The following is a 26,859-nucleotide window of genomic DNA, read 5'->3' on the forward strand; positions in this document are numbered from 1 at the left end:
CACTGTAAACCACATATAAGAGTGAAAAAGCCTTTTTATGTCAAAGCAGCTCAGCCTTCCAATTATGAAAACACTTGGGCTAATTTAACCGGGCTGTAGGGCACGTCACACATGAAATGCTGTTCCTCTCTGCAGTCAGGGCCACTAAGGAAAGAATAGTCATAACGAGCTGTCCTTGTATAGCGCTGGCGAGAGGAAGCAGAACAAGTCACTGGAGGCAGTCACCTGTGCTCTCATTTCCATCCCCCACTTGGATGAACAAGTACCAGAGTGCACAGGTCCGATGCGAACACTTTTTTAATTAATAATAAAACTGTCGCATCACTTTGCAGAACTTCAGTACCGAAAGACACCTCCCGAGACTCGAGCTTGTTACTGCTTCCTCTGGAGCTGGAGTCTAGAGCATCGCCAACACTATTTAGCTACCCTCCTCCCGCAGGTCCTCAATCGTGGAACAGTCTTCAGGTCCCAGCTCCCACACGGTCAAGAAATGTAACACAAACAGAACCGAGAAAAACTACTTCACACGCACCTCCTATGTGACATACATTCTTCGAGGGGCTAAATACAGCAGTGAACAAGTTTCCCATCAAAACATATGGACTCCACCTTCCCTGAGTTACAGCTATTGGCCACAGCACAGCCGCATGGGGAGACTTCCAAGCACACTTGTCTACTGCTCTGGACTGACTGCACTTACAAGCTTCCGTCAGCCTAATTCTTCCATTACTACCTAGGAACTCATCAGGCAGTAACTCTGTCCTACTCGCTGTGAGGTAGCATCTTCAATGTTGGTATTGACACTCTGCTTATTTTTGAAGCTTACAGAAGTATGTGGATTTTATGTCAGTGCCTATTCACATTAACATTTCCCAGTGGGATATTCAATTCTTCTCAAACAGCTAATTTGCTCCAGCTAAATGGGATGGAGGTGGGGCCCGCCGCAGGCAGGAAAGAGGAACTGTTGATGAAAACTCCTTAAATCTCATGACTTTAACTCTAGTTTTTATTTTCATAATTCAACTCAAATCCCCGAATATCACTCTGACCTGTAGACAATCACTGTCAACGTCTAGTCTCGTTAATACTTTAAACATTCTTCCATCTGTGAGGACAGATTTGACGTCTGCGTGTATGTAAGCATTTCAGAACTCCTGCCATGGCTTCTCAACGTTCATACCAATGCTCATCACCCTCAGGTGAGCAGGAAAGCCAAGGTGGCGATATTCTGCTTTCCTGGGACAGTGCTTCATTAACTGGCACTACACCTTTCTAACTTACTTCCTGTATATGTTCATTTACACAGTGCCTTTGTCCTGGAAATAGACGTTAGCAAATATTACCCTTGAGAACATTCACTTCCAGTTACTTTATAACTGGCTGGCATTTTCCAATATAAGATTCACTATTTGGTCTCTCATATTACGTTAAGTGCACACAAGGGATGCACTCACGTGCTCTGCTCAGAACCAGCCTGCATCCCTCACCAGGGGTCCAGGAAAGAAGACAAACGTGCTCTGTACTACTGCTCAGTACTAGTCCCTTAATACTTACAACCAGGCAGCCATCACTTAATTAAAACTGGACTTTAAAATCACCGTAATAGTTGGGAAAGTAGAACTTTTTAAACAAAAAGTAAAGCAAGCACCAATATCTAAATAGAAATGACAAAATGTGATACATGTTTAATAACAAGAAACTTTATTAACAAATTTAAAAATGGATCACTTAATTTAAAAGTGGGACTATTTTAATTTTATTCTTATTAAATTCATTCTTTCAAAAATGCACGTTATTTTTCAAATGATAAAAGGTTACTCTGTGACCTGACAAAGTAGAGGTGGGATGGTACCAGTGGGCCAATTCCTCTATGTGGGGTCTGAACATGGACTTTTAGATGTTGTTTTCTCTATTACATCAAACTGACCTGCAGTAAGCAGTGGAGAAGAGGGAGCGAAGGGGAGTGCAAAGCAGGTACTCAGATCTTCCTATAGAGGTTTGAGGGCACAGACGGAGCACAATGAAACGTGGACTTTGTTAACAGTGGCCTTAAGATGTGCTAGACCAAGTGTGAAAATCATTTTTTCTTATTCCTAACAAAACAGATGGCACACATTACTGTAAGGTCCTTCCTGCAAATCAGCTGCATTACAGCCCAAGTATTAGTCTGTTCCACAACCTCATTCTTGTGTGACAGAAAGAGAGTCAGGACAGAAATGTGCTCCATTAGTGTCCATACGGAAAGGCCACAGCGTTAATGATTTATATAAACCTTAAAGTCCTTGGTCAGCACAGATTTCCAAATCAAAGTTAAGTCATGAACTGTTTGTAAGAACAACACTATCCTAAAATGCTAACATTTTCTTCCCAGTATGTCTTCCTACAAAAGGAAAAAACAGTCAAAAGTTTTCATTCTTTGCCTGAGCTGGGATTTAGGAAAAGCCTACTAAACTACAACAGTGTTCTGCAAAAGTAAAATACACTACAAAGTCAAACAGGTAAATAAACAACAAACCAAACTGATTTCAACAAAGTCAAGTCATGTTTCCAAAAGTAAAATCTATTACAAACAAGTAATAAACATGTACAAGAAATTACAAGAAATGAGGATCACAGTTAGTTACAAATGCAAAATAATAACTAATTATCCCAGACTTGTGAACATAATAATTAAAATCAATTTCATATGCTAGTTGAAATATTATGTACAATTTAGATAAGCTGGTCAAGTATTATCTGAATACACACCATGTTTGATAAACTTATAATTACATTACCTCTTCTCCTCTTTTAATATTTGCAGGTACATGCCAATATAGGAAAAAAATGTAATTTCCATTTGTGTATTAACTGAGAAGAATACCATTTTTACTGTGTATGTTTCAGATTGTAAAAAAGTTAAGGTACATTTTCCTTTAAGAAGGAAAAAAAAAGGTAAAAATAAACTGCCAAAAGTTTAATATCAACTTACTTATAAAAATGGAAAAAAAAAGTTTTGAAACAGATACCATACAATTATTATGTGGTCTCCTTACTGCTCTGAAACTACAGAAGGCATTTAAGGAAGGGATCCTATGTCAAAAACAGAGACTAACCCAAGGGATATATGTTACTTTAAAAATCTGATTTGCAAACTAGTTGGTTGGCCTAGTCTTAAAGCTAATTACAAAATCCATTTTCTTAATGGTCCAGATGTTTTGCCAATTCTTCCAACTCAACAGAACTGTCAAAAAAGAAGAAATATTTTGTGAGACCTTTAAATACAGACAATGGGGTGTACCCCTTCCCACATTTAACACAGCATACACCTTAAATTGCTAAAGAAAGAGGCATTTTTAAAAAAGATGCTGTGTTTTCCAGACATGAATAGTCACCTATATTAAGTGTTTGGCTCTTCCAACTTAGAATTACTAGGAATACATAAATAAAGAAACAGTATAAAATATTTTCTTAAGTACCTCTCTCCTTAATTTCAGGTTAAAAAATTAATTCCAAATTTGATCTTCTAGAGTAAGCCACTGTAGGCATCAGCTTTCTACATTAAATTGAATTTTCTTAAATCCAACAGGAACTACGTCAGCACTTAAGCAGCAAATTGCCTGCATTCAATACAAACTACAATATACCCAGTCCTCCTCCTCATCATCCTCATCATCACCTTCATCATCACGATGCATCATGTAAACAAGTCCAAGAGCGCTCTGGAAAAGCCAGATTTGCCCAACAGGACTGAAAAAAAATGAACATCCCTCTCTTAGACCAATTTAAAAACCTGCCAACTCAGGAAGGGAGACACTGTTTCAAGCCATGAAGACACTCTCAGTACCATTAATCTCCCGGCCCAGAACGAATCTTTGTAATAAAATGTGTACTGTCCTCAAGCCCGGAAAGAGTGCCGAGAGCCAAAGTCTCACACTATACTCGAGAAGGATATTCTCCCATTGTCTGCCTTTTAATTCACTTCTGACTTTCAGAAAATGCTTTAACCTATATGAATAATTCAAAATAAGCATTAGACTAAAAAGTCTAATGTAAGTATAACTTAAAAAAGAAAAGAATCTTATACAAATTTCACAAAAGCTAATAAAAGTAGCCAGCATTTTTGGAGCACCAACAATGACCAGACACTTTAAACATATTATTTCTACCACTCACCACACCCTGTAACGTGGGTCATGAGAACATCACAGTTCGGTAACGCTAAGTGGCAAAGCAGTTCAAAGCCTGTTTGGCTCCAGGGAGTATCCTCCTACCGTGTGAGCCCCCCCAAGTCGCACACTCCTAGTATCCCCAACTCTGTCTCAGGTATGATGTGTAATTCTTCTCCCAATTTTAAATTATATTTCTGTGGCTCACAAAAATCACTCAAGAATGAATCATTCAAATAACATAACTTGCCTGTGCGGGGCTAATTCAAGAGAACACAGACCGTACAAAGAAAGGCTTAGTGGAAAGCCTACGAAACCACGGCGGTGCTCATCTGGATTTCCTAAAATAAACACTAAAACCATCGGGCTGGATTTCAACAAGGTAGAGTAGTTTTTCCAGAACCAAAATCTATGAAGACAAGCCATACACTTGTACAGGTTTTCCGGAAGAACAAGAGTGGAAGCAACTGAATGGATATAGTATATACAGGACTGTGACACTGTAATGCACATTTAAGATTTAATCCTGTCATTTCTGCAACAAGACGACATGAAGGTTGGCAAATTAAGTCAACCTCTTTATTTCTAGTAGGGCAGCAAACAGTACATTCCACGAAAGACTGCAGCCACGGCCTTCCCCAGCACTGGGCAGCGTGAGCACGTGCATGCACCGGGACATCCAGGCGGCCCCCGAAGCAGACCCGGAGAGACCAGCCCATGGAGAACCACCCCACGTAAACAGGTGAGACGGGAACCCCAGGAGGCGTGTACCTTCCACCGGTTTCCACACTCGTTGCAGACAACAAACGTTGTCATCGGTTCATCAGCACTCCGTGTCTGGACCTGCGGCAAAGTCAGGTGAAAAATACTACTTTTCACAATACTACAAAAAGTCCAACCTAATTAAGAACGGTACCACAGTAAAATGTATAAGAGCCCAAAACAAGCTCAGATAAGCGAAATAATGTCAAACACACATTTCCAAACTTCATTTTTCTAAGTCCTTCCTTGTCTTTTCATCTTTTATCTGTTCATCTAAAGTCACACATTATACTACTGATAAATGGCTAATAAATATGAAAATTTTTCATCATAACTAAGAAGCACAGAAATGTTAATTAAAAGACATATCAATTTTCTCTTACAAATTAGCAAGGATGTAAAAATTACAAATATTTCATTATGACAAATATAAACTGCCACAACCTTTCTAAGTTAGGCAGCAACAAGAGCCTTAAATACCCATCTTCTGTGACCTAGGAGCTTGATATCTGATCTATCATAAGATGGTAATTAGAAACACAAAGATCTGTGTGCAGCTCAACATCACTAATCATCGGGGAAATGCAAATTAACACCACAAGAAAATATCACCTCACACCTGTTAGAATGGCTATTATCAAAAAGACAAGAAAAAGCAAGTGTTGTCAAGGGTGTGGAGAAAAGGGAACCCTTGTGCACTGTTGGTGAGAATGTAAGTTGGTGTGGCTGCTGTGGAAAATGGTGTGGAGGTTCCTCAAAAAATTAAAAACAGAGCTACCATATGATCTAGCAATTCTGCATCTTGGTATACATCTGAAGGAAATGAAATCAGTATATCAAAGAGATTATCTGCACACATGTTCTCTGCAGAATTATTCACAATAGCCAAGACATGGAAACAACCTAAATGTCCTTCAACAGATAAATGGATAAAGAAAAAATGGCATATATACACGATGGAATATTATTCAGCCATAAAAAAGAAGGAAATCCTGCCATTTGAGACAACATGGATGAACCTGGAAGGCATTATGCTAAATGAAACATGCCAAACAGAGAGAGACAAATACTGTATGATATCACTTATATGTGGCGTCTTAAAAAAAAAAAAAAAAAGCTGAGTTCACAGAAACAGAATAGATGGGAGGACATGGGAAGATGTAGATCAAAGGGTATAAACTTTCAGTTATAAGAAGAATAAGTTCTGAGGATCTAACATACAGCATGGGGACTACTGTTAGCATAGATCTTAAGCATTCTCACCAAAAAAAAAAAAAAAAAAGAATGAAAATGTGAGGTGATAGATGTGTTAATTATCTTGATCTTGGTAAGCATTCCATGATGTATATGTATATCAAAGCATCATATTGTACACTTTAAATATATACAATTATATTGGTCAATTATTTTTCAATAAAGTTGGGAGGGGAGATCTGTGTACAAGGATGTTTGAAGAGTGTAATTTTATAATAACACAAACACTGGAAACAACCTAAACATCCAACAGGGAAATAATGAGATAAGTTAAGAGTCTATCCACCTGATGGAATATTATACACAGCTATTAAGATGTTTATAAAGGTTTAAAAAAACAAACAAACAAAGGAAAATGCTTACACAAAGTGAAGAAAAGTATATAAAATGGTTTACAGTATTTAGCTGCAACTAGGTTTTTTAAAAATCCACAAAATACTACAAGCACCAAAATATAGATCATTGTCCTCTCTGGATGGCAGATTAATGAGTGACTTTAAATTTCTTGTTCATACTTTTCTGTATTTTCAAAATTTTCTATAAGTAGGTATAATTACAGAATAACAAATAAACTAAACATTATTTTTATAAAGTGCTTAATTTTCTGTCAATCAAAAAATTCAATCCCCTAAGTCTCTCTAGTAACCTGAAACAATTAGCTGTTCTTTAAAGGGAACATTTTGAATTTAGCAGATTACAGACATAGCACAAACAGCCTAGTTAGCAAATGAAATTAATGACAGTGAGAAAAAATTTCGTCACATATGCACATACAATCAAAACTATAACGCGGCTCTTTTCAGCGGTTCAAGAACAAAAAGGAAAGTCAGTCACATCATATATGAAGATAAAAGCCATCAATATGTTGCAAAAAATGGAATAAATATCTGGAAACCAGTTAACCTAAAAGTACCCAGGCTCCGAGTGAGGAAGAGCAAAGAACTTTCCCTAAATTACATGATCGTGCCAAATAAAAAGAATTGTGGCCTGTTTATATACTAACCAATAATCAACTGCTTATTAGCTCTTAGAGAAAAAACATGGCCATTTTATTAAACTCTATAATATTTAATCAATTTCAGTTTGTACAGCTTTCACAGTAACAATTTCTACGGAAGTATAACTATTTCAACTTATTTTCAATTAACTGGAATCTGCTAGTATTAAGAATGCATTGTTATACTTAAGAGATATCTCCTCTCAAAAAATATCAAAATACTGGTAATTATCTTTACTACTTGTTTTGAAATAGGAATTGCAAGCATTCTTAGTATGAAAATAAGAATCTATAAACAATCACAAACCTGTGTGTACGTGCAGTTCTTCTTCTTGCATTTGCCACATGTGAACAAGTCCGTCTGGGTCCCACCTGTCTTGGCCATCTGATGCTCTCTGATGGCTTCTTTGGTCAAGTTTTTCCGCATCTCTTTGAGCTCATCGCTGGCCATCTCCTGTTCAGAAGGTGGCAATACCACTCAGTTACGGGCATCTTCTATACATATACGGAATGCTTTTTACGCTCCCTTAGTTTAATACTAACAGGATCAAAATCAACTTTTAAAGTTTTAAAAGTGAAAAATTAATATTTTTCCTCAAAGAACTCATAAGAGTTTGCTTACTCTTAAAATTTTTTCAAACATTTATAAGTCTGCATGTGAAAACTGGATTTAATTACTGTTCAAAGGCTTATAAACAATGTAAGCCTGTAGCAATGAGCACCTCTAGGATCCAGACTATGGTCTCTACTACTGCACCCCCCCGCCCACTACCGAAAAAGGAACCAGAGGCCTCTGGAGGAATGTCTGGTTCCAGTTTTGAGTCAAGAAAAGCACAAGATAAGTCAGAGTCATCTTGTGCCAGAAAGCACGGAAACTACCTGACTACTGTGAGTGAGTCACACGGACAGAGGAGCTACATGCAGGAGCTCCCACTGGCCAGAGGGGATGATTTCTTCAGCCAACAATACGAATTACTGAAAAGACCAATCCCCACTGGATAAATAAGAAGTCACAAGTCTGTGATGACACTTAAAAAAGGAGAGCACAAACGCTTGCAAAAACGGCAACAAAAGCCCCCACTGGCAGTTAGTAGGGCGCCAACTCCTCCTTCTGATAACTGTTAACCAAAAGGAAAGAACTGCACATTTACCCTGCCTTTCCTGTTCTTACCAACAGTGTAACCAAGAGCCTTCGACTCAGGGAAAGTGCTTATCAAAGAAATCTAGCTAATAAATGTGAAAGGAATGACACAATTTTAGAAATCTCTATTTTGCAACTCCTAATGAAATCACCAATTCAGTGGATGAACACATAGATGAAAGGCTGATGCAGAACTTTACAACAGAGGGATCAGACTGTCAGTACACCAACCCCTGATCAATTTCCGCACCCTTAGAGCAACAAGGTATGTGTCTCCTGATGTGATGCAATATGAAATAAGAAGGACCACCGATGAAGTATTTATGCAGGAAAAGTTAAACTTGCATGTAACCAAGCCTACAGAACTAGCTTCCAGTTCATAGAAAATAAAGGGGACAGAAAAGTTAAATAACCTCATGAGGAAGAAACAGGCAATTCATACTGTGAGATATACAAGAGATAAACTGGATTCTTCAACAGGTCAATGTTATGAAAAAAAGGGGCAGGAGCAGGAGAAGAAACTGCTTTAGATTTAAATACGTACACACAAAATCTTAAGAGACCAAACTTAAGGTGACATCTAGACTTTGGATCCTGATACAAAATAAATGTACAATCAGGAACATAATACGAACATGAACTAGGTATTAGATATACCAAGGAATTATCATTAGATTTGTTAAATGTCATAATGACAATGTAGTCACATAAGAAAAATACCATATTTTTAAAGATAGCTCCCAAGGATAGAAAGGTAAAAGGATATAATGTCTGGAATTTGCTTGAAAATAATTCAAGGGAGGGCTTCCCTGGTGGCGCAGTGGTTGAGAATCCACCTGCCAATGCAGGGGACACAGGTTCGAGCCCTGGTCCAGGAAGATCCCACATGCCACGGAGCAACTAAGCCCGTGCGCCACAACTACTGAGCCTGTGCTCTAGAGCCCATGAGCCACAACTACTGAGCCCGCGTGCTGCAACTACTGAAGCCTGCACACCTAGAGCCCATGCTCCACAACAAGAGAAGCCACAGCAATGAAAAGCCCGCGCACCGTAACGAAGAGTAACCCCTGCTCTCCACAACTAGAGAAAGCCCGCACACAGAAACGAAGACCCAACATAGACAAAAATAAATAAAATTATTAAAATAAATAAATAAATAAATAAATCCTGGATGTCATTCCTAAAAAAGTAATAGTAATAATAATAATTCAGGGGAAAAGAAAGAAAACAAAAAAAGGGATAGATGAAGAAGGTGACTAATTATTTAAAATACTTGAAGCTTGGGTGATGGATATATAGGATTTCATTACAGTTTGTTCTCTACTTTGTGAAAGTTTTAAATTATTTTAATGAGGTTTTAAAAAATGAATTTTAAAAATATAACAATTTTTATTAGCTATATAGAAAGACAAATTCACTGTCTTGGATGCTTAGTCAGATAGTGAGACTGCAGACACACTGCAGCTATTATCTATGAACAGCTACAAATATAAATAGCAGACAGTGAATTCCATTTTCTCCACCATTTTCTAAATAAATATAAGGAATAGTCAATAAGATATAACCAACTTTTTAGTATTTAACCATGAAAAGAGCTTAGAGGTTACAAAGTCTGTTTGCAATTAGAGATTCGACTCTTTGATTCTACATGAATCTACAATAAGTAAAAAACACTTTTGTTTTTAGACAATAATTTATTAAGGCAATCACCCAAAGATCACGGCACAGTTCTGAAAGGGACAAAGTACTGATGCCAACAGATTCAATCACCTTAAGTATTTGTCTGGTATACTGTATATATAAGTATATTAGAATAGCTAATAACAATTTATTAATATGTAGTATTTATATAGTACTTTATGATTTACATAGACTTTACACTTGATATCATGGAATACCGTCATAGAAATGTACAAATATACTCACCTCTGCCGTCATTCTAGCAAATAAGTCAGGAGGAATATTCCCACACAGCACATTTTTCCTTAAATTTGGATTCTTAGCATCCTTAAGATTTGATATCCTACTTCGTACTCTATTTTTGTATTTCATGTCCGTATTCCTTATTTCTTGATAGATAGGTACTAGGCCATTAAGGAAAAAAAGGTTAAGTTATAAAGATAAGATAACTTTTTCCTATTCTGCCACAATAAGAATTCCTGAAAGTTCTAAGCAGTGTTTCCAATTTAGATTAAGTTAACAAGGCACTGTTTCTGCCTGATTTCTTGATCTGTAACTGGCAAAAAATAGTGATCATACTTTTATGCTATGAATGAGCAATACTTTCTCAATGTTGAATGCCAAGCAAGACACAAAGTAAAAGGGTTTCAAAATGTAACTCAGATATGCAATCTGAGTGAGAAAACTCGAGAATAAGAGCCTGAACTTACACATGCTTTCCCTCGCCCAAATCTGCATTCTACCAAGGATCCTCAAAGTCTCAGAAAGACTACACAGGGGCTTCCCTGGTGGCGCAGTGGTTAAGAATCCGCCTGCCAAGTCAGGGGACACGGGTTCGATCCCTGGCCCAGGAAGATCCCACATGCCGTGGAGCAACTAAGCCCGCGAGCCACAACTACTGAGCCCACGTGCCACAACTGCTGAAGCCCATGCGCCTAGAGCCCGTGCTCCGCACCAAGAGAAGCCATTGCAATGAGAAGCCCGTGCACCGCAATGAAGAGTAGCCCCCGCTCGCTGCAACTAGAGAAAGCCCGCATGCAGCAACAAAGACCCAACGCAGTCAAAAATAAATAAATTTAAAACAATAAGGGCTTCCCTGGCGGCGCAGTGGTTAAGAATCCGCCTGCCAAGTCAGGGGACACGGGTTCGATCCCTGGCCCGGGAAGATCCCACATGTCGCGGAGCAACTAAGCCCATGCGCCACAACTACTGAGCCTGCGCTCTGGAGCCCGCGAGCCACAACTACTGAAGCCCATGCACCTAGAGCCCGTGCTCCGCAACAAGAGAAGCCACCGCAATGAAAAGCCTGTGCACTGCAACAAAGACCCAACACAGCCAAAAATAAAAACAAACAAATAAATAAATTTATTAAAAAAATAAAATAAAATCAAAAAAAAAGTCTACACAGCTCCCTGGAGGGCCTTCTGAGAGAAAACCTTTCACAGTAGCCCTGAGGGATCATTTCCTCCTTGGCTCAGCAAGAAGCTAGTTTAGTAGGTGGTTTTCTCAAGAGAACAGGCGACAGCAGGGGCCCAGCTCCAGAGCAGCTCCCTTTCTAACAAGGCCATTTCCTCAACCAGGACAGTCCCGCAGTCACACTGTCACCTAGATGTTCCCTGTTCTCCAGACCCACGTGCAAGACCCCTCCCTCTCCCAGAGCCCTTCCCAAGGCCCCCAGCATGAACACACTCCTGTCCAGGATAATGAGCTCAGGGGATTGTACACGCTTTGCTGAGAACCCCCAAAGATGAAACCCTACTTCCCATTTACTAGCATGTGTGTTTTCCATGCCCTTCTGCACTTCAATTGAGATGCTACGTTCTCAATTTGCAAGGCAGAAAAATAAAAATACTATCAGTACTATGTGTTTTACTTTTGAATGACAGGAAAACAAGAAGAATAAAATGACACGGATGGCCCTCCCCTTTCCCAACAAAACAGTCAAGATACAAACTGAAGAATAAAACTTTGAATTCTTTACAGAAAGGAAAAATAATCTAGCGGATTTCTTAAAACAATTATGAATATACACGCAAAGGATATCTTCCTCGATTTGAGATCCTAATTCTTCCTCATCAGCTCCAATAGCGATGTAGTCATCTAAACACAGGCACAGAGAATTGTCATGAAAAAGTGATTGTAACACATTAAAAGAAAATCTCAGTACAGGGTCAATTAAACTGTATTCCTATTTCTTCAACCCCACTTGCCCTGCACAAAGAATCCTTTCAGTTTAGCGTCACTGGAACCTTGTCTCTCTACTGCCCGCTCTGTTCCTCCTCTGGCTCCACCTCATGTCCAAGGGGCTCCTGCAGGGGTGGCTCCTTATCCCTCAGGAGCGGGCAAGTAATGCGTCTGGCAGGCAATTCCTCACTTCACAACTCCATAAATTCTGGCTGCTCCAGCAGAGAGGAGAGCAAGTTATAAAGAACTGTCTTGTCTCCTGTGGCTCAGGCTTCAATGCCAAGAAACCATTCATTTCATCTGCCAGTCACATATACGGACATAATCAGAAGACTCCTATGCAAATATTCAAAGGGATAGAAGGAAATAAAAAGAAACTAGGAAGAAAAAGAAAAAATATATAAAGAGACAGTAAAGGAATCAGAGTAGAAAGGGCAGAGTAAGGAGAAAACTAGGTCATACTAACTGTGGTTCAGTACAGTAGAAAAGAGAAAGGATGAATTTGTATAGGAGGATAAATATTTCTATACATGAAACTTTTAAAAGCAAAATTTTACATAAGAGTGAGTACCTCCAAATTAAATTAAAGCTCCCATATATAACTCAAGATCTCTTTTCCACTTAAAAAAAAAAGTAGGAAATGAAATTATGTATATAAAACTTACTATATGTCATACTAACATTTAACAATGGGACCCAAATACAGTATTGTTAACTCCCAATCTTGAGGGTAGAGTACTTAGTTTGCAGATTAAACGTGAGGAGAAAAAAGACTGCGAAGAGGGCTTCCCTGGTAGCGCAGTGGTTGAGAGTCTGCCTGCCGGTGCAGGGGACACGGGTTCGAGCCCTGGTCTGGGAAGATCCCACATGCCGTGAGCAGCTGGGCCCGTGAGCCACAATTGCTGAGCCTGCGCGTCTGGAGCCTGTGCTCCGCAACGGGGGAGGCCGCGATAGTGAGAGGCCCGCGTGCCGTGATGAGGAGTGGCCCCTGCTTGCCACAACTGGAGAGAGCCCTCGCACAGAAACGAAGACCCAACACAGCCATAAATAAATAAACAAATAAATAAAATTAAAAAAAAAAAAAAAAAAAAAAAGACTGCGAAGAAAAGCTTAAATTACTACAAATCAGGGGAAACATCCACATATTAGAAGGAACCCATTTCTCAGAAATACACAGTAATAAGCAGAGGCCCAGTGTGCGCCCTCCGCTCTGCCACCTGTAACGCCCTCACAGCAAGCCCTCCCTGAGCTGGGCAGTGGCGAGCAGCTGTCATCAGGATCCCACCGGAAGGACAGACACAAGGAGACGGACAGGGCAGCAGTGGCAGTGGTCAAAGGACTGACCGCCGAAACTCACGAGGCGTACGCAAAACTCACCTCCCGTTCGGAGAGCCGCGGCGAGCATCTCCCTACACTTTAACCGCACAGAATCAGAAGTGCTTGGTGCCCGAGGAAAAGATGAAACGTAAGTGTCTCGGGCATTTGTCTCATCCTTTCTGCTGCTTACGTTGCCACTGGAGCTACTGAAGTACACGTACACGCACACACACACCAAAAAGAAGTCAGGAAAACTCTCTTAAAGTGAACATCGTTACTATCACTCTCTAAAAACAAAAATTTGGGGCATAAATAAATGAAACAGTATTTCAGTGACTCTTACATGAAAAAAAAATTGCCTGCATACAGATTAAAAAGAAGTTAAAATTTTAATAAAGATGACACAAATCTCATGTCCTTTTACTTTTTTAACCTTGATCATCCTTTTAAACATTAAATAATATTTTTCATACAGAAAATACACATTACAGCTCAATACAACAACTGCAAAGCAAGGATCTTGGTTATGAGAGGGGTAAGGGGATGGCACCAGAGAATATGACTGCTCTCCACCAAAAACAGAGGGGAAAATGCTTGAAAAACCCTGTTGCAATTAGACAACCAGTGAGGTTTACACGTACAACACCCCTTTCGGGATAAAAACCACGTGTAGTGAGAAGTAGTTGTGAAAATACAACGTCTCTTAATTTCTCCCCAGAAACATCAATTCAATCAGGACAGTTGGGCAATTTTTCCAGTCAACCTAATCATTTCCACTACTTCTGATTAACTTCTTACATTAGATTCTTAGCAAAATACCTTTCTGACTGGTTTCAGTTAACTTTATCCCAGTGCAGATTTCTGCCACAAACCTTTCCAGACGAAGCCAGCCCTTCACCCCACGGATGTAAGCGGCCGTGCTCGCAGACAGCCCGCGCGGGCAGGGCGGCCGCGGTGCAGGCAGGCCTCCTGAGTCCTGCTGCCCGTCTCCCAGAGCGCCGTCTACACACAGGTCTGTGCCTCCCGCCGCCAGCCAGAGCTTCTCACAAGCAAAGGTGAGCATTCACTCAGTTCACTCCTCTCTGTGCCCCGGGGCACAGTACCCAGCCTTCAGCGCACACCGATGAACACGCCCTGTTTAAAAACGCCACTCTCGGCTCCTTCAAGGACGAGCTCACTCTGTGCCCGTGGCCCCTGGGAGCTGCCAGGAGGACGAAGGGCCTTCTCTTCCCTCACGTCACTACCTCTGGCACCACTTCTGACGTTCTAAGCAGCTAACCGCACCACTTTCTCCTTAAATCCTTACACCAAGGCGTAAAACCCTTCTCACCTGCAACTCACTTAGATCTAACCTTCTATCTTCCTTTAGATGATACCTCAGACTCACTTCTTCAATATTTTATACTTTTTCGTCACTGTTTGAATGAGTGAGTGTGTGTGTGTGCATGGAAATACCAATCACTTACCTCGGCAGACTTCGCACAAAATAACCCTATGCTCTTGTAGAAAGGCTCTATCCCTAAACTTCAATCACTTAAAACTGATGAAAATATACTAAGAACTCACTCCTCCTTCACTGTCTATTTAAAATATTTGTCTGTACCTTTATATATTATATTCAAGGCATTAAATCATTCATTACTTTGAATGTAACACAGCTGAAAGCATGTGTTAAAAAATCCATAAGTTATGGCCTGTACTTTTCAAAAACATCAAGGTCATGAAAGACAATGACAGACTGAAGAATTACTCTAGATTAAAGGAGCCAGATATGATAACTAAATGCAATGTGACCCAAGATGATATTTTGGAAAATTCTTTTTCCTTTGCAACAAAAGATATTATTGGGACACATGCTAAAATATGAATAAGGCCTGCAGATTAGGAAAAAGTATCAGATTTATGTTAATGTTCAGATATTGATATCTGTATTGTGGCTATCTGTGAGAAAATGTCCTTGTTCTTAGAAAAGACACACTGATGTATTTAGCATGTAGGGCTGTAAAGGGCATAATGTCTGTAAATTATTCTTGTCTGGTTCAAAATAAAACTCGTGTGTGTATTCATTTATACACAAATATGCGTATACATATATAAATATCACTGGGGCAATTTGGGAGTTCTCTGCACTATTCGTACCACTTTCTACAAGCCCAAAATCATCTCAAAATAGTTGGAAAGAACTGAATGAACTTTATTAACAACTGGTGTCTAACCCTATCTTTAGCTTACCTTTTTTAGCATCAAGTTAGTTAGCACTTACACATAACACACAGCGTAGGGGTATTAATCACTCTGCTGACTAACAAAACATGAGGAACGCGTTACCAGCCTGGGGAAAATACTGAAAAGCAAATGAAGTTAAAGCCGGCGGCCTAAAGTGTGCGTGCGCCAGAGTCACCTGGAGGGCCTGCTACAACACTGGCTGGCACCGCCACCAGAAACCCTGGTTCTGTAATTCCAGGGTAGGGCCCAAGAATCTGCTTTTCACAAAGCTGCCAGGCTTGCTCCTGGGGACCGCCCTTTGAGAACTACTGCTCTAAGTCAAAGTCAAGGCTCCCAAGAACAGAGGGTCTGTATTTAATCTACTGAATACTAGGCACATCCCTGATCACGTCAACATGGGGACACGGCACAGTTCACTACGTGTCACAGGAAAGAATAAATGCAAAGGCCTCTTAAGTGGCCAAGGAATAACTTGAACTCTTCATTACTGAACACGTTTTAAGTTCTTACAATAAACAGCTAAATTGGGAAGGAAAACAGAACCATGAAGAGGAGAAACGGATTCAGGGACAAAAATCTCTAAAACAGAAATGTGGCAAATAAAGGAAGTAACCACATGAACCCTAGTCACCTAGTCAGTCCCCCCACTCCCAGCTCTCCCAGTGCCACCCCAGGGCCCATCCAACTACACTCGCCAAGTGCAATGTAAATCATTTCTCTTTTACGTAGTATCTTCTAACTCTCTTTTAAATTTCCAAGAAATCTTATAAGAAACCTTAGATATTTGGCTATATACATTTATACTGATTCCGTGTGACTGGAAAAAAGAAAGAGGAGTACAGACATGGGATCATAAGACCATGGAGGAAGTGACGGTGTAATAAAACTATGACTTTCAACATAAATGAGTTTCCATAAAGTGAAATACCTTTCTTCTCTTGCTTCAGGGCTATTCTGTGATGTAACTGCAGTATCTTTTTTCTTTTCTTCAGAGTCTTTATCTGTTGATGGTCCATCTGAAAATTTATGAAATTCCTGAGTTGTCAGCACTTGTTTAAACAAAACAAGACAAAACAAAACATGGGACTGCTACATGTTATCAAGCTATTTATGCAACCAAAAAAACCCCCGCTAAAATCCTAAGTTTTTAACAAGTAAATGAAGTTTATGCAAGCTATTCTATTAGCATATGTACATGGGGGCTCAGCCGGCATTCCCAAATAAACTCCTTCATTTGGGGGGAACCATAAATTCATACGCCAGTGGTAACATAAAAGGGAGAAAAGTATTCAGAACAAGGGAAGGAAAGAATATGGAAAAACATTAGCACTGTCATTAAAAAAACTGAAAGTGCAAAGCATATACAGCAATATCGTTTTGATAATTTTTCATGAAGTCAAAGTTTGAGGTGGTACTCAAAATACAAATAAATATTTCAGGGATAGTAAACAAATAACATTTTCAAAGAATATACCTCAGGGTTATTAGTTAGGCCTACCCAGCACCTCCTCTACCTTAAATAATCTGTAAACTAATACAGATTATTAATACTAATAAAGCGAAAGCTTTAAGACTTCAGGAAGTGAGCAATTAGACATGGGGAAATAAAGTACGTAAAATAGGTGGGGTCAAGGCAATAGTTCAGCACTGAAAAGAAACATTCATGTTTAAATCAACCAAAACAGCCTTGAAGCTAGGTTCAGAAAATGTTTGGATCTACTGTGTAACCCACTTTGATCTACATTTTGACCCCTACGTGAGCTACATAAATAAGAGCTACATAAATAATTCCATTCTCCACATCCCTCTTCTGTACAGGATACAGAAGAACAAACATTCAACTGTGTGGCAGGACCACCGAGGCAACTCTAAGCCTGTCCTCGTGCTCAAGCTCCCATCCCAAACCATGCCATCCAAATCTCTGGCGGTGAGGCATGAGTGTCACCAGATGACCTAATACACCAACCTGGATGACGCTGACTGACCGAGAATGGTCCCAATCACAATTCTAGAACTTCACTTGTAAATGTTAGGGTGACCAAACCTGAAACACAATTCAAGTCCCTATGACACATGTCAGTTCTCACACACCAATTTTATTGCCCCCTTTATTCTATAATTCCCCTGGAAGGCCTAAAGACGCTACAGTATTGTGAGGCAGAAAACAAAGATCAATAATGACATTACAGAATATAGCAAGGACTAAGACGTATTCCCAAAGTAACAGGTAGAAAGCTTCGGAGAGGTGATATAACCAGGCGATACTGTCTAACAGGGGTCCAATGATGGGGGAGCAGTAAAGCAGCTCTAGTGCAGTGTGTACTGGGGCAGTCCTCTGAGAAGGCAGGGCAGTAGAGGTATGACCAGTCATGAACAGAGTGCCGTGGGTCATACAGCAGAACCCCGGGGAAGTGCTCCAGCTCTGGGCTCAGACTGTCTGCAGATCACATCCCACCCTGGCGACTCACCACCAATCCAACTGCGCACAAGGTGCCTAATCTCTCAGTGCCTCCGGTGCCTCATCACCAAATGCAGGTTACAACAGCACTGAGCGCACCGGATCGTCAGGAGAACTAAATGCACTAGTACAGGTCAATGCTTGGCATATCTTAAGTATTCAAAACTGTGCCACCTAGAAGCAGTAGTAGATCTTCCAGAAATCTAGCTAACAATCTAAAGAAAAAGCTTTAAACAGAGAGATATTCATCACCCAGTAGATTATTCTGAAGCCAATAAAAATGAGCTACGATGATGGAAAAATACAAAAAAATTTCACTAAAAAGACAATATAAATAAGTATACATAGCATAAGTAAAATTATAGTTGAAGCAAAATTCATGCACCAGGAGGAAAAAGAGAAATACAAGATATTAACTGACAGTTGTATTTAGAGAGAGATTTAATAAGGATGATTTTTCCCTCCTCCAACTCTCCAAATTTTATTTAATGAACATGTAAATCTTTTAGGATAAATAACATTTTTAAAGAAGAACTTGTACTGATATTAGATACCTCCAATAAGTATACAAGAGTAAAACTTCTTTAAGATTAAATGAACATAACTGCAATGTCCACTCTTTTCTCCCACAAAACGTAAACCATTCTTTCCAGAAATAAAAATGTACATATATGGTCCTTAATCAACTTTCTGTTGCTAATTTTACTTACTTTAGAATGTGGAATTAATTTAAAATTTAAATGAAATACAGAGTTTCAGTCTGTCTTTAAAGATCAGCCTTTTTTAAAAAGCTTTTTATTCGGAAAGAACTTGACAGTTGCACAGATGTTATAAGAACATTACAAACAGCTTTACTCAGACCGCCCCCCCCCCGACTGTTAACATTTTGGCACGCTTCCTTCCTCGCTCATTCATCCTCCACCCCCTGCCACGTACATACACACGCATGTGCAAACACATACACACGCACATGCACGACTGTGTGCACAAAGACCTCTCTTTTGAACCATCTGAAAATGAGTAGCAGATACTATGCTCCCTTATCCCTAAATACTTCACTATGAATTCCCTAAGAATAAAGAAATTCATGTATATAATCACCATAAGTAGATCCAGCAATGATACAAGATTGTTTACCTACCCACCGACCTTATAAAATTCTGCCAATTATCCCAATAATGATCTTTATAGCAATGTTTCTTTCTGGTTAGGAATCCAATACAGGATCATATATTACATTAGTTTTCTTAAGATTAGACTTTCTAAATTTTATAAGCTTTACAATTTTTGGTTCCTAATTTCCAAGCTCTTGTAAGTAATAAGTCTTTTATTATTACTATTGCTGTCTATGAAATTTTAAAAGCTTCACTTTTTCTATTTTCTCTTCCATATAAGGCTGATAACTGCTAGGGAAATGGCTCATTCCAGGGCTGGGTTAGATAAGTCCAACATATTTTGTGATGCCAGAGTGTAAGAAAGAGATAAAAAAAAAAAACACACACACAACTGAAGGGAGCTTGCCAAAGGGACACAGGAGACAGCCTGAAGGGGTGCCCAGGGGTCAAAGCTGGGACGGTGTAAACACCAAAATAAATACGAGTAGCAATGGATTATAATCCATTACACAGAGTAAGAACCCACGTGCCCCCACTAATAATAGAAAAAGAACTGGGAGGTAAAAGGAGGGTTCTTTCTTATAGAATGGTGATATATAAATACTGAAGAAGTAGAAAAGCCGGAAAATCATAACTTTGCAACTGTCACCGTAAAGGGTGGTTTCGGCCACAATCAGTGGGTACTAAACGGGGCGGGGGGGCGGGGGGGACGGTCCGATGGGGAGCAAGACGGTTTCAGGGTCTTAAAGTGACCGCCACAGAACTCCTACTAGACACAAGAGTAAAAATCATAACGATGCAGTGCACACCTCGGCTGGGTCTCAACCTTAACACCACCCTGCCTCTGCACGCGATACCTGGGAAAGACACAACACACGTATGCAGTACCTCAACTGTGGATGCGCAACCAGATCTAGTCATGAGAAAATGCCAGATAAACCCCAAATAAGGAACATGTTATTAAAAACAAAGCGGGGAATTCGCTGGTGGTCCAGTGGTTAGGACGCCGCGTTTTCACTGCCATGGGCCTGGGTTCAATCACTGGTCAGGGAACTAAGATCCCACAAGCTGCGCTGTGCAGACCAAAAAAACAAAACAAACAAAGAAACAAAAACTCACACACAACCACAAAGGGGGGAGGGGGGAGGGGGGAGGGGCGTGCGTTCTTCAAAAGTCAATGTACTAAAAGAACTATTCCACATTGGCAGACTAGATTACATGGCCCTGGACTAGGTCCTGTTCGGGAGGAGAGAAAAGCTGGAAGAGTGGTTACTGGGACAACTGACAAAACTGCAACATGCACTGCAGAGTAAGGTACTGCACCAATGTTAAATTTCCTGAATTTCCTGTATTATGATTACATAAGAAAATAAACTTGTTCCAAGAACACACACGCTTAAGTATTAAAGAGTAAATAAAGCATGACAGTGGCAACCTATTCACAAATGGTTCAGAAAAAATAATGTGTGTGAGAGTATATACATACAGAGGAGAGAGAATATGACAAAACAAATATGGCAAATGTTAAAAATTGATGATCTAGAAAAAGGACACGTTGAGTTATTTTTATTATTCTTGCAAATTTTCTGTAAGTTAGAAAACTATTTCAAAAACCTTTTCCAAAAGTGTCACATCTTCCCCTTGGAGGAAAATTTTCTTCTTAAAGAGGCAATTCAGTTTGAAGTGTTGAAAAACAAGAAAGCTAAATCTGACTAGTTTAAAAAGTAGAACCCTCAAGGAAGTCAGACTAAAGCCCCCTCCCGTATTATAAGGCACTGATTTCAAAACATCTATATTCATTAAGAGAAAAAAAATTCAACAACCCAATGTCTGAAGAAACCAGAACATCATAAATATATGTAATGGAAGCTCTATTATACCTAATAACTTTTTCCAGGATTTGATGAGGGACTTTGCTAAAGATGTAACTTCTTCATCTGTGCTCTGCTTGCGAATAGCATTCACTGACATTCCGATTCTTGTGGACTGCAAGGCAATGACAAAAAAATATGTATAAGCGCTTTTATTTCAGGCAATTCACTGTTTCCTTTTCTTCTTTCCCAGATGCCTGTTTCCATTTTAGAACAGAAAAAAAAAATCAATTATCTGAATTCTTTTAGTGGTCGACTGTAGACTTAAGACACAGACATCTTCAAATCAAACATTAGACGCATCAAGGTTCTCATCACTGAGACCTGCAAGCATGTAACTTGCTGCTAAAGTAAGGCTGGTTAACTAGCAAAACGAAATCAGTCTTTCCCACAAGAGAAGAACAGAAGATAAAGTGTCTGTGTTTGTACACAAGGCAGGCTGATGCAACCACGGCTAACACACGCACTTTGCTTCTCTACATTCTCCTACAGATTACTCTGTACACCACCTGTTGCAACTTATAAGGACACCCAAACAAATACCACCACCCACATAGGTTTAAACACCAGCACATGATCACAGATATTAAGAATGGACGTCACAGAACACACACAGATAATGTGACCTGTGGCGACACTGCGTGCCCGGGGTTATGCTGGGAGCATCCATGTTCATTACCCTTCCGAACAGCCCTTTGAAGTCGAGCTCATTATCCCTGTTTTTAAAGATGAACAGCCCGGAAGTATCAATAAATAACTGCCCAGCATCACACCACTACTAACTGGAAAAACTGGATTTTAATCCAGGTCTGTCACCTCCGAAGTCCATGCTCTTTCCAACACATCAACCGTTTTCAAATTGTGCTTAAAGAACACAAAGGCTATGACAGGCCAATTATGGATGATAAATAAAAAATGGCAAATTATTTAGTAAATTCAGGTTGTCAGTAGACGATCTTTCAAAATATGGATATGGAAGAAAAAAATAACAAAAGGAATGGTTAGTGAGAAAAAAAAAAAAAGAGAAGGGAACCCCTGCTATAAACTTTAAGGTTGAGAAATAAATGGGTCCTTAAGATTTCCTTTTAAATTATTCAATGTACTCAACAAAGAGAATCGGGACAGTTGCTGAAGAATCTAGAATGTGTGTCTGGCTGGAGTGCCCTGTGTTCTCTCTTGGAGAGCTGAGCAAGGCGGATGAAGGTTCCACAGCAGAGAGACACAGGGGACTCATGGCTCTAAAACCCCAAGATGATTTGAGATTAGTGTTTTGGGGATTTTTTTCCCACAGAAAGTGGCTTCTTTCCTGTAGAAAATAATATGTTCTCAGAACTTTTTTCAGTGAAGAAAAGACTTTTAGAACTTTAGAATGTTTTAGAACTTCTCTAAAACACTACTTTGTTAGCTGGTGTGGCAGGCACTTCAATGTAGAAAACCTTCCAGAGGCAGGGGCCTGGGCGGACGGCACAGCTCAGTCGCGTGGTCTCCGCGCTGCCCCACAGGATGCCGCTAACGTGCTGACTGCTACCGCCCCGATGCCTGTGGCGTCCCTCCTTCCCCAGCACCCGACCCCCGCCTAGAAGAAAACCCAATTTTGGAATGAGTGGAGGAAATAACTTGAGTCACTAATACAGTTCTGGAGCTTGGGATCAACATGGATTGGCAAAGAAAATGGGACTTTAGGAGGTGGTCAGAGGCGAGCAAAGGTATAAGGAGATTATGAACAAACCGTGTGCTGTAGGGTGACTGCTTTTTAATTATCACAGAATGTTCTGATCACTAAAGAGACCAAACCTAAGCTCTGCTTAAAACCTAAGAAAACCCATAAGGAGAACACAGGGGTCTGTAATAAACATGCTCACTTAAAGGAGAGATTGTCCGGTCAAGAATAATAAGAAACGAGGCTGTGGAGGTAGAGTGAAACACTAAGATTATTTGAGTAAGTTTGTTTCTTCCTTTTAGGAGGTATTTTGGGAAGAGCAGAAGAAAGTAAAAAGAGGAAAGGACTATGAAGCTATCTGACAGCACTGCTCTAGGATATAAACTCAGCTACACAGCAGAATCTACATCTGTTTCACAGGCATCTCAAAACCCAATGGATCCAAAATTATCCTTTATCTCTTTACCCTTCCACCTTTATTTCCTTCTCATCCCAACCCCACCACATTAGGTTTTCTTGAATTTTGCTTTACTGTACAATGGCACCATCTACCCAGTCACCACGGCAAACACCTCAATCATCCTAAACTCCACCTTCTCCTTCACCCCCCCAACCTGGTCGGCTACCAATTCTTGTAGGTTGTCCCTCAATAACAAGTACCCCTTCTCTCCGCTCCTACTGCTACGCCCTCAGTTCAGGCCCTCATCACTGCTCCCTGAGTACCTGCGTCAGTCAACAAGCTTCCCGATTCTTCCTCCCTGCAAACCTGGTCACGCACTCCCCCGCCCCAAGCCGCCAGGCAGGATGCTCTCAGGATCGCAGCTGCAGCCCTGCATGCCAGCCAGCCTGTGTCTTCAGCCCTGCATCAGACTTCCTCCACCTGAACACGTCGTACTGCTTCCACATCCTGCCTTCTCTGCTGGAATACCCTTCCCGGTCCTATCTGCCTAGGGAGAACCTATTCATGTTTTGAGACTCAGTTTACACTTTATCACCATATGAAGGCTTTCCTGAGCCTCCCAGGTTAAGTAATCAGATTAAGAAGTAAACTTCTTTGTGCTTCTTTCTTGCCCTACCTATAACAAATACAATAAATCCCCCACATACAAACCTTCAAGTTGCGAACTTGCAAAGATGCGAACGGGTGTTCGCATGTCCAATCACATAAGTTAGTTCTATTTGAGGAGGCACTGTTAGTTTTTGAGGCACAGGACCCAAACGTAGAATGGTACACGAAGGTTGCAGAGGCCGTTCAGAATGCAATCCAGTGCTACCATGTCATCTATGACGAGAAAAAAAGAGCTACTACCCAAACATCACTGGATCGTTTTTTCAAGAGGGTAGATAGAATTGAATCCAGCAAGGACCCAGAACCTGTGCCGTCAGCGTCAGGCGTGAGTGACATTGCAGCTTGCCCTCCGTCTCCTACTGCTGACCATCCTTCAGCTCTACCGTCTCCCACCTCCTCTCCTTCCTCCAGTCAGTAACTCTTCTTTCCTGTTCACTCGATGCCAGCCCCTGCATGCCAGCTGTTGTACTGCGCTACTGTACTTTCCAAGGTACTGTAGTGTAAGATTAAAAATGTTTTATTTTTTGTGTTTGTTTTTTTATGTGTTATTTCTGTGAAAAGTATTATAAACCTATTACAGTACAGTACGATATAGCCAATTGTATTGGTTGGGTACCTAGGCTAACTTTGTGGGACTTACAAACAAATCAGACTTATGAATGAGCTCTCGGAATGGAACTCGTTCGTATGTAGGGGACTTACTGTAAATCCTATACAGACTTCTATCCGGGCAACTATACCTTTCTGTTTGTTTACGTGGCAGTTTTCCTCTACTAGACTTTAAGCTCAATGAGGGGGAAAGACCATTTTTTATTCATCTTTATAACCCCAACACGATTTCTAAGCCTAATAAAAACTGAAATGTTTGTTATATAAATACATAAACTTTCCAAGGATTGAAGCATATAAAAAAATCAAAGTGTATTACAAATGATAACCCTACCAAACTCCACACCCTCTATAAAACTACACATCTCTTAAACAAACACTGAGGTTACTGTTGTTTTCGATGTGATTATCCCCACACAGAACTGCTAGGATAAGGCCACACTAGGTGGTGAGGTACTGACACAAACTCAAGGTCATTCTCAGAACTGATTTGCCAGATCTGCAGATCCCTGGACAGGATATCTGAACTGAGAAGACAGGACTTAATGACTTGCTTCCTTTCTCCTCTTGGTTCTATTCTTAGAGGAGGCATTCTTAACCTTTTTTCCCACCATGGATCCCTTTGGTAAACTGAAGCTTATGGACTCCTCCTCAGAATGCTTTCAAAATGGATTAAATACATAGGAGTACAAAGAAAAGCAGTTATATAAAGTTACAAAATGTTTTCTTAAATGTGATACAGTAATACACGTGCTCCTTTATTAAAACATTGAATAAGATCTAGCATAACATATAAGAGCTACCATAATAACGGGCAAAAACACACGTCAACATATCTATAACACGTATATCTACAACATGAGGTTAAAATATCTGTGATTTCTTTCAGTTAGTCATAAATACTAATTCAACTGTGGTTGACTGCCTTCATAATTGAAAGAAATGCTCGATTTCAGTTAGATGTTAGTGAAAATACATGTGATTTTTTTTCCCTCAACCACGTACACACCCCTGTCACCCTTCCCTAAATTCTGACTTAATGGAATGGAAATATCAAAGGCGGCACTCATGGATAATAAGAAATGTGTAGTAGAAAATAGCCAGATTCATCTCACAATTCAGTTTCCTTTTTAACATTCTGACTTGTGTTAAAGTTGTATTTTTATGTTTTAGTCCTGCTGCAACATTAAGACTTGAGTAATGACTCTACACAATGACGACCAGACACCCGACTGTGCACAGGGCAGGCCGGCGCTGAGAGAGGGAGAAGAGCGAGCGACCCTTGCACCCTCACCCTCAGGCCAGCTTCATGCAGCACGGCTGGCGACCACAGATCCAGAATGGGAAATCTTGGGAGGTCAAGTCAGGGCCAAGAGTCCAATTTCCTTTCATAGTGAGTTTCACTCCCACTGTCAACCTCAGAGGGTATGTTTTATTCTTCCTGAGAAAGGCAACATTTTTCTACAATGGTAACTTAGTAGACTACTGATTTATGTTACCATCTTAAAAAAACGAAAGTTAATAATGTTTCACCATAACAGGAAAATACAAAAATACCTATTCAAAAATTATGATACATATTAGCACATACCTGTAATAATTCCAAGGTCATGGGAATATTCTTAAGCTCCTTCAGTAAATCCAATGCTCCAGCCTGTAAAATAAAATAATTTCAAATTGAATTTCCCAGATAGTAAAGCAAGGAGTAACTAGAGATCTAAATAAATATTTTCCTATCTACAATTCACTAGGGCTCACTTATTCATGTGAGGAGAATGGTATATAGATATATAGATGAGAGAGAGAGAGAAAGGGTTTTCCAAACAGGGGTTGCAACTCACTAGAGGATCATAAAATGCATTTACTGGGTTATAACCCGCACCTAAGTGTTGTTTTGTGAAAGTTTACTTTCAGCAGTATTTGTCTATATGTGCCCCAATTACAAACATAAAATGTTTCTTACTGTGGTGGCACAACACACCCCGGAATTCATGGAGGGCAGCCGCCTGGGGACGTGGGAGTGGCGGCGGAGGGGAGGGTCCCCAGGATGCCGCAGCACCTCCAGCATTCGAGAGGGGCATCACTTCCCTGGAACTCTCACGAGGCCGCTGTACCTCGCTGCTCAGGCACAAGAACACTGCTGTCTACCTGATTCTTGCAAAGTAGTAAAAAGCAAATTCTGAAAGGAAATCCACAGTTAAGATCTGCGTTAAGCTCGCAGGCCTGTCCACTGCCAGGTGCCACCTAGAATCAAAGGCTCCCACGTAGCTGAGGAAGACGGAACAAACCTGGAAGCTTTATGGAGAGCGCTAAGGTTAAGAGGGGAGAAGCAACAGCGCCACCTGCAGCTTGTGGCCAACGTTCCAAT

At 40.2% G+C, this 26,859-nt stretch overlaps 1 protein-coding gene across 2 annotated transcripts in view; it reads right to left on the reverse strand.

The window, feature by feature from the left end:
* Positions 1-1,678: 1,678 nt before the first annotated feature.
* LOC309646578 (transcription elongation factor A protein 1) overlaps positions 1,679-26,859 on the reverse strand; it is a 61,115-nt gene continuing 35,934 nt past the window's right edge. For both annotated transcript variants that reach the window (XM_082433096.1, XM_082433092.1), the window contains 9 exons: positions 26,083-26,145; positions 21,163-21,268; positions 16,638-16,725; positions 13,544-13,689; positions 12,026-12,082; positions 10,229-10,383; positions 7,469-7,615; positions 4,920-4,991; positions 1,679-3,223 (listed from right to left, as the gene is read on the reverse strand). In XM_082433096.1, the coding sequence (XP_082289222.1) occupies positions 3,215-3,223; positions 4,920-4,991; positions 7,469-7,615; positions 10,229-10,383; positions 12,026-12,082; positions 13,544-13,689; positions 16,638-16,725; positions 21,163-21,268; positions 26,083-26,145 (843 nt within the window). In that variant the 3' untranslated portion in view covers positions 1,679-3,214. The remainder of the gene's footprint in view (positions 3,224-4,919; positions 4,992-7,468; positions 7,616-10,228; positions 10,384-12,025; positions 12,083-13,543; positions 13,690-16,637; positions 16,726-21,162; positions 21,269-26,082; positions 26,146-26,859) is intronic.

This window comes from Balaenoptera physalus (genome assembly GCF_965194825.1).
Source record: "Balaenoptera physalus genome assembly, chromosome: 17".
Taxonomy (NCBI): Eukaryota; Metazoa; Chordata; class Mammalia; order Artiodactyla; family Balaenopteridae; genus Balaenoptera; species Balaenoptera physalus.